The sequence below is a fragment of the Pongo abelii genome, chromosome 13 (genome assembly GCF_028885655.2).
Source record: "Pongo abelii isolate AG06213 chromosome 13, NHGRI_mPonAbe1-v2.0_pri, whole genome shotgun sequence".
NCBI lineage: Eukaryota > Metazoa > Chordata > Mammalia > Primates > Hominidae > Pongo > Pongo abelii.
Window position 1 is genome coordinate 92,719,219 of NC_071998.2, and position 17,087 is coordinate 92,736,305.

Here is a 17,087-nt window from a genome sequence, read left to right on the forward strand (position 1 = left end):
CTTACTTGGGTTATTAAGTATTTTCCCATTACATAAATAATACATGAATGTTGTAAAAAATATGATAGAAATAATACATAAATATTTCCTTAATTATACTGCCCAGATATCAGTGCTGTGATATTTTATACACATTGCATTATATGCATTACATGATATTTCCTTCCAGTCATGTCCCTTTGTAGCATGTACATACGTACATTACAAAATTGAAAATGTAGTACGTGGTTTTGTATCCTGACTTTTCACTTAACATTATATTTTGATTTTTTGACACCTTAAACGGCTCTTCAATATCATTTCTTCTGGCTGCATTTTATAGCATATGGAATATTATAATTTAGTAATTGTGCTACATATTGGACACTTATATGGTTTCCAAGTTTTTGCTATTTTAAGTAAGGCTGCAGTGAGTCTTTGCAATAAGTTGTTGTCCACATACTATATTATGTGGATAGATTCCTAGAAGTGAAAGTCAAGGGCGAAAGGGCATAAACCCTGTTAAGGCTCTTGATCCAAATGGCCAAAATGATTTATGAGCATTGCATAAACCCAGCTTCCCAGTAATAGTGTTTGCTGGTGCTCATCTTAATGTGCTTCCACTAAGGTTGAGAAATATCAATAAAAAATATCTAATGTGATGGGCAAAAATGTCTCATTTCTGTTTTAATTTAGCATTTCTTTAATTACAAGTATGATTTAAATTTCTTTATTAATTGTTGCATTTATTTATTTCCTGAATTACTGTTACTATTCTTTATTTATTTGATTTTAACATTACTTATATATACCTTGCTATCTTCTCAAAAAGATTTAAGGCAGCTTAAAGGTCGCATAACATACAAAGTAGCAAAAATTAAAACAGAGTGAACTAAGAAAGAAATACAAAGTCAGGAATGATGCTTAAAATGCATACCACAATGACAATTAATCTGTTTTTAGTAGGCAAGAAGTTTGTCTCCAAACTCCTCTCTATAAGTTAGCTCAGTAAGGGAATCATGTCACTTACTGTGTTCACCTTGACAATGGGTAGGGAGAATGATTGTTCAAGATAAATATAATTATTGGTATTAAAATATGAAAAGATTTTAACTATTGTTACTATTGTTTTGTGCCCCTTAGGTGTCAGACACTATGCAAGGTGCTTTACTTGAATTATTTAATTTAATCTCTGTAACTACTTAATGGAGGTGGGAGTGCTATATTGACTTCATTTAAAATAGTGCTTGGCATGTGGGAAATGGTCAATGAATATTAGCTTTTCTTTTATTATTACCAATATTAAGCATTTCAATATCTAGAAAAGTAAATACCTTGAGCCTTTTTGAAAAGATTAACATTAATATATTATATGTAAATATACGAATATATGTTTTTAAAATATTAATCAAAGAAACAAAAAAGTCCTTTGGGATTTTGATTGAAGTTGCCTCAAACCTATAAACCAATCAAGGAATTTTGACATCTTTAAGTATTCAGTCTCCCAACTTGGTAATATGGTAGTTATTTTATCCCAACTATCTTTTATGTGTTGGTACATTAACAAATTTTTTCTTTTAACCCAATTTTTATAGAGGACATTTCCATGATCTATCATGAACTTTTGTTGCTACACTGAATAGGATATTTCTTCTATTATGTTTTCTATTTGGAAGCACATGGAGCCTGTAGGAAGTACAGCTCTCCCTACAGTATGACATTCTTTGGATTTTTCTTCTTCTGAGAAATGGTTTATCTAGAATGTCTAGTGATCAAAACCCTCTATCTTGTTACTTGTCTGACTCTCATTCCCATTTTCCTGGCTTTCCAATGTCATAGTTGATGAGATAGTTGCACTCCCCTCTCTCTAGCCTCGGGGGTTCTGCACCTGCAGCCCCATCCCCCTAAAATGCTCTTCTCTAACATCCTCATCAACTTCCCTTTAACTCATTTATCTCATTCAGATCTTAGCCAGACCTTCTTTCCCCATTCAGATCAGGTCTTCTGCCAGGCTCCTAGATTATGCTGTATTTTACTTCTCAGTAATTTAGCATGGCTTAAATCAATCATTGACTAATTTATGTGCTCCCTTGATTAATGTCTTTCTTTCCTACTAAATTCCATGTTGCAAGGACAGTGTCTACTTTGCTTACTCTTAAATTCCCAGGCATCTCGCATGGTGCTTGGGCTGGAAGTTGCTGTTATTGGATGAATTAAGAAAGAGTGAATGAGTGGTTTGGTGTAACTCAGTTTCTTTCCTCTCACCTCAAATTCCATTTTCAGTGTCTTGTTTGCCTTGGAGTTATGGCATCCTTCCCTTCTTCATGGCCAGCTTTTATTATATGAATTCATATGTTTTATTGGGCAGCCACAAGCTGTTAAATGACGATCAATAAAGGTGGTTTTTCTTATTTTGGGAAATGCTTCTCATTTCCTACTAGGGCTATGCCAATGTCCTTTGCTTTAATATTTTTGGTTAAAGTTTGCCCTTGCCCTCACAGCATGTCTATTTAATTTTTAATATTTACTTGAATGTTCGCCAGGACTGTGTTTCTAAAACAGTACTGTCATTTGCCTGTACCACAATGACACTAGCTTCCTATTCCCTCTACAGAGCTGAATTATTCTTTTTCTTTTTTTTTTATTAGATACTTCTCAGGGCTAAAAGGGGAGAAGCTGGAAAAGAAGTACTAGAAAGTCCACTAAAATCAGCAAATAGCTAATTTTGAGTGTTCATGTATCCTTTCAGCTGGGCCAGTTCAACTCCATAAGGGGAAGTGGAGCTTTATTCCAGTGAACTTTATGTTCTGTGAAGTTATTTTCTCATCCCATCTTAGATGCCAGCAGAACAGATGCCAATGGCTGAAAGGTCCTATGAGTGCCCAGATCCACTCCTTAGACTGCAGACCCAAAGAGAGACCTCACTGGATAAAAACATGGCTGCAGTTTCTATCCACTTGTCAATCATCCCCAAATGCTAAAATAACATGATTTGGATGATGAGGTAGTAGATGCTTGCTTCCATCTGTCTACTTTATTTTCTGCATTGCCTATAATGAATAGTGCTATTTTACATTGAGGAAATATCCAAATAAGTTCTATTAAATATATCACTCATAAGTTCCTGCTTTCATGGTCTCATGCTTCAAGAGCCCACCCACTCTGAAGCGTGGAGCTTGCTTCCCAGATGAGTTGGTAGGAGGCCATGAGAAGCAACATATATTACTTTTAGTGTAAAATAAATTATTATAGCAAAAAGAGTTAAGTGAGGATAGAATCATCCTCTTCAATCTCATTTTCACAGCAGGCCAGTTCCTCTCCCTTGGGGTTATCTGCAAGAGCAGCCAGGAACAAGATTATTTTTTTCTTCTGACCCCCTATCAGGAAAAAAAAATTTCAACCTCTTGTGGCTGCTGCAACATGCAGTGAATCATAAATTTATCTTTCTTGCACAGGCTTTTGCTTTTAATTTTATTTCTGATTCAAAGTATTTGGTTAAACCAATGAATTTCAGCCCTAAAATGGTGATAAAATATTCACCCTCTTAATTCTTAACAGTTTTATTAATTGTGTTAAATGTATAGCCAGCATTCTAAACAATTAGATCAAGAAGAAAAATGGAGCTATTACATTCATTGTAAGTTATCTGCTATCAGGGTTACAGATACGTAGCCAGGACTCAACTTGCAGACAGATGGTGTATAAATACAGAGGATCACAAATCTTACCTTTTAAGTCAATAGGTTTTTCATCCCAACATATTTTCCCATATGAATATTTTATAAGTGGTGTTTAGATTCCAAGACTAATACCAAAAAAACAGCTTAAATTTTGAGCTAGAAATATAAACTATTTACACAAAAGTAAGAAAACACTGTTATTATAATTTAAAATATCATATGCAACAGAAATATAGTTTTAAGAAAATAGTAGATAGAATTTTGGGGAGTTTCATTTTTAGATTTGGGGTGCCTAGATCGCCTCTAAGAGGTAAAAACATCAATTCCTTGGAGCACATTTCTTAGTAAAATTCTTCTATCATTTTCAAAGTTTTAGGGCACACAATTATAACAGAAAGACTCGGAGAGATTATCTCAAGATAACCAAAGAAGAGTTAAAGGAGAAAGGAGGCAGGTGTTCAAGAGCATTAATGGGGAAGCACAGGAAAACTTTCCTGAGATGAATTAACTGAAGTGAGTTTTATGTAGTGAAAACGGGATGAAAATGGCAACATGGTATAAGGGGAACCATCCTAATATCCAGTAGATAAAAGGATATGAAGAGAAGTAAAGCAGATAGTAAGTCAGTGGTGGAAGAATCTTTAGAGTGTGGCCATTACTCCATATAAAATGTCACCTCCCATTGAGATTGGGGGAATTTTTGGCTTACAGCAGAAAAACAAATGTCCCAAAAGAACCACAGAGATCTATGACTCCTCCATAGGCACTAAATTCTCTCTGATTAAAACTAAAATGCTATCAAAGTGAATTTGAAAAGGGAAAAGGGAATTTTGAAAAATACTCAAAAAATTAAATCACATAAACCTATTACTTTCAAAGGCAAAAACTGCAATTACTTTTGCACCAACTTAATAGTTTAATCAGACATTAAGACACATGCATGTGTGCATGCATGCTAATTCTCATGGTTTGTTCTGGGCATGAATCTGCCTCTATTTTTTTCTGATAACCACTGACAAGAAGGTAGGCATGGCAGATAGGATGATTCCCATAGTCACCTCAAAAAATTAGAATTTAAACTGTAGAGTGGCGTTTGTGGAGCTGCATGAATTTATGAGTCTCCTTTCCTCTTTATCTTTCACCTCATCTCTCCACAAATCCTATACACCAATGTCCTGGGACTCCTTATTCAGGGTGCATTCCTTCAAACAGAAATTTTTCTCCCTATCACCTTCTCCCCTGGGGATCTCATACTCCCCTAGGGCTTTAATAAACAGTATTGCCTCCCTCTGCCAGGATTCTTACTAGCTTCTTCTCTCTCTTGAACTCTGGCTCCATGTTTCCGAATGTCTGTTGGATTTAACCTAAATGTTCCAAACAGATTTAAAAATGCTATTGAGCTGGAGGCCATTATCCTTAGCAAACTAACACAGGAAGGGAAAACCAAATACCGCATGTTCTTTCTTATAAGTTGGAGCTAAGTGATGAGAACTCACGGATACATAGAGGGGAACAATACACACTGGGGCCTATAGGAGGGTAGAGGGTGGGAGGAGGGAGAGGATCAGGAAAAACAACTAATGGGTACTAGTTTTAATACCTGGGTGAGGAAATAATCTATACAACAAACCCCCACGACAGAAGTTTACCTATGTGACAAACCTGCACATGTACCCCTAAACTTAAATTAAAAGTTTAAAAAATGCCGTGCATGAAACTGAACTGACTGCCATATTTTCTAGCCCATGAACTGTTGTTTCTCTGCTTCCTTGAATGTACCAGCATCTTCTCAGACACGCAGGCCTGCAGCTCTGAAGGTGTGACTCTTTGTTGCCTCTCCCAACCAATTAATTGCCAAGTCCTGCTGATTGGAACACAATATTTCTCACATCCTTTCTTCAATGACCAAATCTACATCAGTGACCAAAGCTATAATTTCAGCTCTGTTCATTTTCTTTCTCTTGTAATCTTGTTTGCCTGCTGCTGAAGCAGCCATCCTAAATGGATACCACTATACTGTGTTATTCTATCGTTCAAAAATGGCCATGGATCTATATTGAAGTTCACTCTTCTTAACCTGACATCAAAGATCCTCTGTTGTCTCAATTAAGCTTACTTTTTCCAGACTTGGATCTTATCTCATTTCACTCCTGCAACCTATGCTGTAGCTAAATTGGATTCCTCATATCTTGCCTGTGCTTTATACTTCATATTACCTTTATACTTTATACCTATATACTTTATATTATAAGGAGCAGAATGAATTACTTGGAAGTAATACATTACATTATACAATAGGTAATGTATACTTTATAGGTAATATAAAGTATTACCTCCAAGCAATTCATTCTGCTCCTTCACTTAGGATGTCCATTTCTCCTTCCTGGACACGCATTCTGAATTCTTACTATTCTTTAAGAATAGGCATAAATATTACCTTATTAATTAAACTTTCTTCTATTGTAATGAGTTGAAGGTGATCATTCTTTCCCTGAACTTGGACAGTATTTCATCTGTTGCTAAACTTTGGCATATTTATAACCTTCTAAGTTGCTTCTCCTTTCGTTTATGTCTTTTCTTCCCAAATTGATTGAAGTCAAACAATTTGATGCATTTACCTCTGAACTGCTCTACATCATTTAGTATAAGAAATGGTATAGGCCCTCCTCAAGGAATTTAGCATTAATAGGAGAGAAAAGCACTCTTGTGAGTAACTACAGCATAATAAGAGTACATTCTGAGTGACTGAGGGATGTGGAAATAATTTTTATCTTGTATCTCTGTTTGAGAGTGAGGACATTATGTTGTCCACATAATACGACATATTTGGATGAAAACTAAAAAATTCTATCACAATTATTCCTCCTAAATCCTGGGGTCAAGCGTTGCTTAGCTAAGTAACCTGGGTGTCTTTTTATGGAAAGAAGTGAACCTACAAAAGAGATATTTTAACATAGAAACAACGCTAGTACACACATATACATTTTTAGGAAACTTAGTGGAAATTCATTTATTATCTCAAATTGAAAATTTTAGATTTAGGTTTGTCTCATTTCATTAAGAACTCACTAGTTGTAATGCAAAGTTGACTTTGTCCAGTTCTGCTGGCTTTGTCTTGTGGACTGGGTTAGACTTATTAAAAAATTTCACCTCTTTATTCTGGTAGAGTCAGAGATGAAATGATTATTTCTTTTTGCTTAAAAATAATTTTACTGCTGCATATAGCTTGTCTTTATAATTTTATTTTTAATGCTTTAGCATAATCACTGTTACAGCTTTTTCATGCATAGCATCCCTGGCTTAATTTTGGCAATCACTGGTTCTGATAAATGAAACGCTAGTTAGTATTGTGTTCATCTTTTTACATAAGGTAATGGCCTGAAATCTCCACAACAGGCATATATTAGATTTTTTTTTTTTTTTTTTTTTTTTTTTACTAGATCAGACTAAATACTTTTAATTTTGAGCTAATAATTTAGGAGTCACTTTGTTGAGATTCTCACAAATAATCTAAGTTTCCAGTGAGGCTGAAAACCTTCAGAAGATTTACAGGACTCCTGGGGCAAAGAATAAACAAAGGCTGCTGATGCTAGTGCAGAATGTGAATGCAGAAGCATCACCAACATCTCCCTTTAGGGTGATGCATTTATTTATGCTAATGATTTTATTTGTGTTCACTGAATTCCAGCTCATAACATAAAGCCCTGAGTATTCATTGAGAAGTTACAAAATTTCTTGCCTAGTCAATGAGGCATTGTTGGCTGAATCCTCTCATGAGGTTCGTGTCACTTATCAGGAGGTTTGCGATATATGGGTCAAATTTCTTACATTCTTTTGGTTGCAAAACAGAACTTAAATCCAATTGAAACCATCTATGAAAAATCTTTAAAGCTGCCACCAGCCCTCAGGGGCATTCTATCATTTAGTAAAGATAGCTACAAATGTCCTACTTGTTGATGCTCTATGAAATTAATTTTAAATGTTTAATAGTAACTTATAGTAAATAGTTCAATACATTGAGACTTGGTGTGACAAGGGGCATTTGGAAAAGCATGTGAATATTTTATAATTGGAAAGGCTCAGCTTAGCTCAAGTTGCTTTAAACATGCTATGTCCTGAGTGTGCCTGCTGAATTGAACCTTTCTCCAATCTCTGCTTAATGTATCCTACATATTGGAATGCACTGAAGCTTCAGATCTGCATTCTGTTTCCCATCAGGACTGCAGTACTCCCTCAAGCTCTGTTCTAATTGCCTTGGTCCCTGACAGTCCCCTCTCTCTAGTCCTATTGGGCCGGACTAATTTTCCCTACCCCAGGTCACTTAGAGGGGCCCTGGTTCAATCCAGAGAGAACATGGACATGGCTGTCCTTACCTAAGTATTACCTGCTTTGGCTATTTACCTGCACCCTACACTTCCTCTTCCTTCTACCCTTAGGGTCAGATGTCTAGGATATCAAGGGTATCCTGGATAGACAAAATTTTCTTGACACTCCCCAAAACTTCTCAGTCTTTTTGTTTCATTTATGAAACAAACAATGAAATATTTAGTTCAATCAGGCAACAGGCTTTTGGACTAGTCTCTATACTTGGCTGAGAGAATATTCGTGTGTTAGATAGAAGAACATGAGCGTACTACAGCAGAAGATACAACATATGGAATTATAATGGACAATCAAGAAAGCTAAAGTAAAAGGAAGTATTACCTTGGGGTCATGTATTCCAGAAAGCTCTTCATAGATCTTCTCACCTACCATGACAGCAGCCAAGTTTGCCGTGTATGTGGAAAGGCAAAACATACAGAAAATGGCCCAAAGGTTCATTAGAAACCTTCCAGTCCAACATTTTGGAGGTTTAATGGCCACCGTTCTGCCAAACAAGAGGGCATAACAGACGTTCAAGGCTGAAGAAAAGGAGAAGACTTTACTTCTATTTTGCCCCTTGGGAGTCAAACCAAATGGACTCTTCCATTCATATAGAGTGAGGAAGATGGCAGTGATGTGCAGAGCCACAAAAATCCCCAGCCACATTGTCCAGTGGAGTGGCCACATGAAGGCTCCAATGGGAGCTGCTGTATCTCGGGTCCTCACTAAGATGCCCAAGCTGGTGGAGAAGAAAGGGCTGGTGAAATCTATCACCTGGCTCCGTGCAGTATTGATGCTAAAGGAAGTGACTGCCATGTGGGCAGTCCCATTCAGGAGATCACCCACTAGCCCAGTCCAGTGCCCATTTTTCCAGGCTCCATACTTTCCATCCCCTACAATATAGAGGTCGAAGTCAAAGTTCATGTCTTCTGCTATCTTTTCCAGCAGATCAATGCAATATCCATAGCAGCACTTCTTGAATTTAATGGGCACTGTATCATTACTGCTATGGAGGCTGCTAAAAAGGCTGTCCAATGTGGAAGAGTCATTAGTCATGGGGTCTAGACAGAGTTGGCCAGCAGGGCACAAGCCTTCAGCATCTACCTCTCTTGTGAAGACAAAAGGATGCTCAATCAGGGTAACCACTCTCAAGTGTAGCTTACTTGGATGTTGGAAGTGGGTTTTGTGTCTCTGGGCCTGCTCTGGCCATATTCCATAGTCCATGACAATCTTTCCCCCCTGCCAGCTGCCCAAGCGGGTCCACATTGGCTTTCCCATGGGGTCATGTTGAAGATTCCAGATGAAAAAGTTGTTTTCTGAGCTGACGATGGTGGAACCTTTTACTCTGACGGAACCACTGAGGCCTCTGAAAGTGGTATTGGCTAGAAACCTGGGAAAGAGGAGCAAAGGCAAAAAGTAAGAAAAGAAGTGAGGCCAAAGATAGGAAGCAGTGTTCATCTTTGCTTCCTTGTCTTAATAAAAATAAATTTGAATTTTTATTTAAAACGACAGTGCCTATAATTTCTTCAGATGTTAATAAGCTGGACTCATTCTCTATTATAGGAGTAAAGTCCTATTGCATTAAGCAAATGAGATTTCACTCTCAGGTTCTAATATTCTAGCCAGGTGCTTGACTCTTAGTCTTACTCCAAATGTTTTAATTCCTAGTTAAGAGATGTGTTAACCATTTTCTGTTGTAAACTGTTAATTGCATATTCTCACAACTTTTCAGCTATGGAGGTTTTCAGCATCTTTAACATATCCTACTTCTATTGTCGACTATGTTCAATTGTAGCTACACCTTCTATTTATCTATGTATCTATCAATCTATCTAGATATTTGGCACAAGGAATGAGATTAAAAAGTATGCATATACTTTAATAATTGCTTAAACACTGCATCCATAACATTATGAAATAGCCAAATCTTGTTACCAATGTTTCTTCTTGTAGAATGAAATCAGTTAACATATCTGTCCCTGTGAGGCTAGTTGAAGCTGCATGTTGGATCTCATCCATGGAACAAAGAAAAAGATGATAAATCAACTTGCAGTTTTAAGGATAGCCTCAGGCTAGCCTCCCTCCAAGTCATTAGAGAGAAACAATTGGCCCTGGTTCTAGAGAGAGCTTATGCCAGAAGCCACAGAAAGGAAAATTACCAACTAAATAATATAGTGATTCCTAACCCTGTGAACTAGGGCACTTACAGTATATGTTCTGATATGGACTAGACAGAAAAACTAGACTAATATGGCTTGGTCTTAGCCTCTGTCTTTCTTGAGTCTGGGAACACTAGACAGTAAGAGGTAACATATAAGCTTGTGGCGTATTAATGACAATAATAAAGATTAATGTGGCTTGTGGCCTTGTGTTGGAATAAAAGCCCAGGCTTTGGCATCAGATCCACCCCCATTTGAATATTGGTCTAGCCACCTGCTAACATGGCCCTTGAACAATTTACTTAACTCTATGCTTTAGTTTTGTCACCAGCAAAATAGAGAAAATACTTCCTTCATTACAAGAGTTGGAAATAATTTATGTAAAGCACATGCTACATCTAACATGGAACAAATATTCCAGATATGGTAACTCTGACTTAATGTCATTCAAGTTTTTTTCAGTCAAGGCTGTCTCCAGGTTACTTTTTCCAATAATTTTAATAAAATTTTAAAAGTTGGAAACACAAAGTATTGCATTATGATAAATCCATGGCAGTTACTCAAGATACATTTCAAATTAAAAGAAATTAAATTGAAACGTAGAGTGGAACACAGTAGGTATTTTGAAAAATCAGGTGATGTAAGTGTAGGCTCTTAGCAAAACACATTCACCCATTGCCTGTCACAAATATTACTCTATAATTTACAAATGCAAATAGAAGTAATAAGACATTATGTTGCCACAGAAGGGACACAGAAAAATCAGAAAGTGTGAAGTATGTACTAATTTTCATTAGAGATATAAATGTAAATCACATTTGAAGATGCTACTATCAATAAATGCAGTGAAACTGTTCATTTTGGAAGATTGTGTGTAATGGTAATTATTCATGTTAGTACTCCCCAGTGGGATTCTACCATTTAAATTCTATTTTGCAACAAGTAATGAAGTCTCAGCTATCTTAGATTTTGAAATAGTTTTCTGCTTCTTTAGAGAAGGAACCAAATCATTAAAATATACAGATTAATCAATTGATAATTACCTAGGTACTGTAAGGGAAAGCTGATACACTTGTTTATAAGAAATCTACTTTTAGATTTGTTAAAACACACACATATACATACTTGCTGATATAAGAAATAAACAGTTAGTAGTAAGTAGGTTAATTTCTTCTGGTCAATTTACTGATCAGGAAAGTAAAGAGGAAGTTGTGGAAAGAGGAACCCTTCATTATTTTAAGAATGTTTGAGGCTTAATGATTATAGATTCTTAACTGGATGGACCCTTGAGAGACTACCTTTGACCAAATATATGCTTAAACCATATCAGAAAAAGGCACTAGAAATCTTCAGAAAATTTCCAGAGATTACACAACTTCATCATTCCAGTAAAACCTATTACTGATTATTGGTATTAAATAACATTTAAGATGGCCATGATACAGGGACAAGGCCCAGTTGTCTTCGAGCCAGTCATTTTCCAAAGAAGGCAAATCAATAGGGACCTGAATGTCTCCAGTTTTCCCAGCCCAGAAAATCCAATGCTTGTTTCACTACTGGCTCCAAAAAATTGGGTCCCAGAGAATCATCATTTATGACAGATTATTTGTGTCTGCTTCATTTTTAGTCTTACGATAAGGGTGAATCAAAATAATCTCATGAAAGCTTTAGTTATAGTCACCTGTACTAATGGAATGACAATGCATAACAAAATTTAAGTGCTCACTAAATTAGTTAAAATATCAAAAGGCTGAAATCCTGATTTTGCTTAAATTGAATTCCATCACATTCCTTTTTTATCTTGCCCTTTACTCTTCTTGGATAAACAAGAAGAAAAATCAGGAATAGTTTTACTGGCACCATAAACTGACAAACTCCTGGGCACTGTTCCAACACTAGAGTTACAGGGATGAAAGACAAACTCATTGGTCTCAAGGAGCTCAAGAAGCTCAAAGTCTAATTCTGGGGAGAGAGAAAGTGAGCAGGCAATTCAGACCTGCCTAATGAGCATCATGATAGAGGTAAATCTGGTGTCACTGGAACAGAGAGCAAGAGCACCTGCACATTCTACTATAGGGTGCCAAGGAAAGCTTCTTAGAGGAGGAAGTGCCAGAGCTGTGTCTTGAAGAAGGAATTACAGTAAGCCAGGAAGAGAAGCTGGGAAATGATGTTGTCATCTCAAGGAGATACAAATACAAAGGCCAGAGACAGAGAGTGTGAGCTGTTTGACGATAAAAGATGAAAAATGAGGGATATGGGGATGGGAAATGAATTACATCAGATCTGAGGCTACAGTGAAGACAACAAGGAGGCATTGAGGGGAATTTGTCTGGGGGGAGACATGATCATTCGATTTAATTTTACAATGATTTTTTTCCTTGCTAGTTATATAGGACATAGTTTGGAAGGAGGAGGGGACTGAACATAAGTCCATATGTGAGGAACAATGCTTCTTCCTTCTTTTGCTTCCTCTCTTACTCTCTCTCTGCTAGTTTCATAAAGGGCTTAAGGTGGTAAGGGCTAAGGCAGTAGCAGAAATGGAGAGGAGATGGTATAATCAAGAGATATTGTGTCTTCAAAAAGGAAAGCAGTGATTTAAGAGGGCCAAATGTACAGGGTTGCAAACTTTACTAAGAATGTGTGGAACTCAGCTTGACAGAAGGTCATATAAATAAGACCTGTTAGTATTTAGTTGAATATAAACTCAATGTAAGCCCATATAGCAATATGGGTATAAAAAAGTAACCTTAAGTTCCTTTAATAAAAATTTAGAGCCTGGATCAAAGGGAACAGTAATACTATCATTCTCTGTGCTGATCAGATAACTGCTCCAGCCTGGATATGAACTCTAAACAAATCTTCCAGAGTCAGGAATGTTACGAAGAAAGGTAAGAAGGTGGAAAATGTAAGACGAGGTAGTAAGCATAATAATCTGATTGCAGAGCAGGGTAGAAAAATATTAGAAAATAACATAGGGAAAGTAGGTTGAAACTAGACTATAGAGGCCTCATGTACCTGTTTTATGAGATTGGATTTTATTTTAGTAGGAAAAGGGGAACCATGAAGATTACTGAGTAGCATAATGACCTTAACAGAGATCTACATTAGTTAATATTGGTCTGGAGGCAAGTAAAATGCACATATAGGAAAGAAAAATGGTGACTAAGAGACCACTTACAATATCTTTGCTATGGTTTGATAAGGGCCTGAATCTAACTCCATGAGTGAGAACCTTGTTTAGTGAGTGTTTAACAAAGTAGTTCAGGTATTCATCTTTTTTATCAACAAAACTCCCAAGATACCATTCTCCTTAAAAGAATGAGGCTTACTAATGAATTTTTCTTTATTAAAATCTCCCAATATGTCACTGATTAAGAATATGTGTTGATTTGCATAACAGCTGAGATAAAATCTGCACTTTGCAAATTACTTAGAAAATGTTTTTGAGATAGTTCACAGTATAAGCAAGATCAATATTTAATATATTTAAGAAATATTTTAGAAGGCATATTTGCATGCAAAATGTTGACATCCTAATTAAAGTATTTTCTTATTTATTCATCATAAAATGAGCAACACATCACACATTCAATCATCTATTTATTCCACAATACTCACTATGTGCCAGGCACTGTCCTAGGTGCTGGGGATGTAGCAGTGAATTAAGACCACAATCTATGCAGCTTATATTCTATTGAAGGAGACAGAATACATATGATAAATAGGTAATACGTGTAGGATTTAGACCTGGCACAATGTTGACATAGAAGGGTTTTTTTTTTGTGATTTTAAAAGGTTTGAGCTTTGATTTATTGTATTTTATACATATAAAAATCTGCTGCTTAAGTTTATAGCCTGTTTTGGATGCTGAAATACTGCCATTTTGGGTAAATATTCTATGTACTAATCAAAATGGGTGTACATTCTCTGTGAAATGTTAACTGCAGTTAATATTGATTATCTTAATGTATTAATTACATTAGTCATGTGCTATTTTTACTTTTTGTAACTTGCTCTAAAATTTGCTAAAGTTAAATAAAAATCTTCCACTACAAATAATGTTGCCCTTTTCTTAGAGATTTTAAGAATTGTTGCCCCCCTGATTTTTCTTGTCTTATTTGACACATCAAGTTTTATTAGTATTATGTTTATTATGAATTTGTGTTATTTCTTGCTGTGGAAATAGCTCTGAAATAATTCCATTGTTTTCAGCCTTCATTTCTGGCTACATATTAATCACTTTTGTGTTGTTTAAATGCATCACCATCCTCAAGTGTCTTCTTTCATGACCTAGTTATTTATAGATCATATATTTATTTCTACTTCAATCATTTTTCATTCATCAATTTGTCTCTTTGTATATCTACCTCTCTTTTTTTTCTTTTAAATTGCCCTATTACCTTTTCTTTTACCCCCTATTTATTGCCTTCCATTAATCATATCTGTCTATGTGAATATCTATTTTGTACTACAAGGCTTTAAAATTAATTTTTCCCCCTGGGCACTGTCTTTGTATCATTAAACATATCAATATCCTCTTTCTCTTATATCTTGAAAACTAAGCTGAATTTCTTTTCCCATGATCATCTCATTATATTTGATATTTCCTCCCTGAGGAATGAGGGATTTACTCCTGCTGCATAAAGCTCTATCAATTTTTTTTTCTGTGAGAACTTCATTTTGATTTTTTGCTTTTGCCTGATTAGGAATCTTTAAGAATATTATTACTAGTAACATTCCCTCAAACTCCCTTCCTACCAGCATCACCTAATTCTTGTTATGTTTACTGAGTTTACTTGTCAGGATTACTTGCTCCTATACATGGAATTTAAATATTTGCTTCTCGGTTACTTTTAATTTAGCTTTGGATCTACCAACTATTGGCATGTAGTAGAAAACCCAGCTCAATAAAGTCCTTTTCATATGAGACAAAGGAATATTCTTAAACCTTCCCCTTTTCCTTTTTTTTTTTTTTCTGGGAGAAAGAGAAACTTGAGATACATGTTCAGTAATCCTATCTTTTCTTAATGTGATTCATATCTATGATGAATCTTCTAATTAAAAACTCACATTCTCCAGAGTTCTACACTTTTGCATTTGTCACAAGTTCACACTTATGTAGTCTTTTTTTTTTCTGCTCTTTCTCATTCAAGAGCCCCAAGCTATTCTCTCTTTGGATTGTCTTTTAGAACTCTTACAGCCAATTTTGATATTTCACAATGTCCACAGACCTCCAGTTATCTGAATTATTTACTATACATAGTTTACATTGTATTTTTCCATGTGTATATTTCTTAATTTTTCAGGGCTTTCCCCTAAACTCTCTGATTTCCTAAATTATTCTCATTTTACACCTCTTCCTCTGGCTCCCTTCCCTCCAGTATTCTCACTGTTTCTGGCATGTGGGTTAATCTACAGTTAGCTCATTATTTCTTTAATACTCTTTCTCTTATTTTTTTTTTTTCTGAATTTTTTGTTTTTCTCCCTCCCTCCCTCTCCCCCTTTTCTTTTTAGTGGTTTTTGTGTAGCGGAAATGCCAATATTCTGTCCTGTTAGTGGGAGATCTTGTCTTAAAGCAGCTCTTTGACCATCGTTAGTTAATTTACTGTTTGTCGCCATTCCAGCTCCCTTCCCATTGCCTTCTGAGATCCATCTATTTACTTCCCTTTTTTTTAATGTCTCTTTTACCATTTTTCCCTTTTCTTACAGCTTTAGGGAACCTTTCTATACTTGATGGCGAGTTGTTACTAGTTCAGCTTTATTTTGTGACTTGTTTCACCAAAGCCGAGCCCTGTGGTATCTGCCTTCTTTTTATGATAACATGAATTTGTCCATTTTAGCCACAGAGCTTACCTGTGGTCCAATTCTGTTTGATTTTCTTCTCCATATATGGGACAGATCTCCAAATTAAACATTAAATGTGGGTGATTTCTTGAGCTTACACGTAAAATGACTCCTTGACTGTCCTCTTACTATCCTAAAGTAGAAGAATTTGGCAGTTTATTTATCTCATCTTTGACTTTTTAGACTATAAGGCCCTCAAAGGCATAGATTTGGACCTACTCCAGATTTGGAGAGCAGCATCTTCCACAGAATTGCTGTTCTCCCTTCCCCACTGCTCTGCTTCATAACACTGCAGGCTGTCAAGCTGAAAGAGGCTTCAGCGTTTATGTAAGTACCTATCTCACTGGGTCATCTTTGACTCTTAGGCACAACACAGTGCTTGGCCAGGGTAACTGCTCAGTAATGTTTTGGGGTAAATGCAATTAAACACATGTCTTCTGCTCAAATCAGACATGTATCTCTTACAGCGATCTTCATCACTTTGCCAGAAGAATGGGGCTCACTAAGTCAGGAAACATTTGCATTTGTAATTTGCAAATTGTTTGAAGGATTAAACTTTCAATACATTTTCCTCCTGAATAATGGAGAGTATAAAAAATTGAAGTTAGTTCAATGGGGAACCTCTCTGATGAGAAGGAGTTTAACAGGGTTTGGAAATTGCTAAATTTCCATCCTCAGAACAGAAGGCCCTGCACACTATAATCCCTGATTATGCCATCTTTTAAAATTGCATACAAGGCTCATCTTTTAAAAAATATTTCTATCAGTTAATGGTCAACAGCAATTTAGTAATCTATTAAACATATATGTACACATATCTGAATCATTTGGGTCTATGTTTTGTCAATATCTGCAAAATTCTATTACTTATAGGTGAAACTGTAGGGTGGAAGGAGAGCTCCTACCTTTCTTGAAGTTTTCACCAAGAAGAGAACAATACTAATCCATGTGGTGGGGTCATAATTTAATACATGTTTTGTGCTGTGTTACTATTGGTGTGTATGAGGGGCTTGCTACATCAAGAAGTCAAACACACAAGCATGGTAATCTCTTTTTCTTGCTT

General features: G+C 35.9%; 1 protein-coding gene across 1 annotated transcript in view; it reads right to left on the minus strand.

Annotated features, from left to right (window-relative positions):
* The window catches only part of GRIN3A (glutamate ionotropic receptor NMDA type subunit 3A), a 169,928-nt gene that overhangs the window by 93,583 nt on the left and 59,258 nt on the right, over window positions 1-17,087 (minus strand). The window contains exon 3 of the mRNA XM_009244706.4: window positions 8,364-9,411. Within this exon, the coding sequence (XP_009242981.4) occupies window positions 8,364-9,411 (1,048 nt within the window). The remainder of the gene's footprint in view (window positions 1-8,363; window positions 9,412-17,087) is intronic.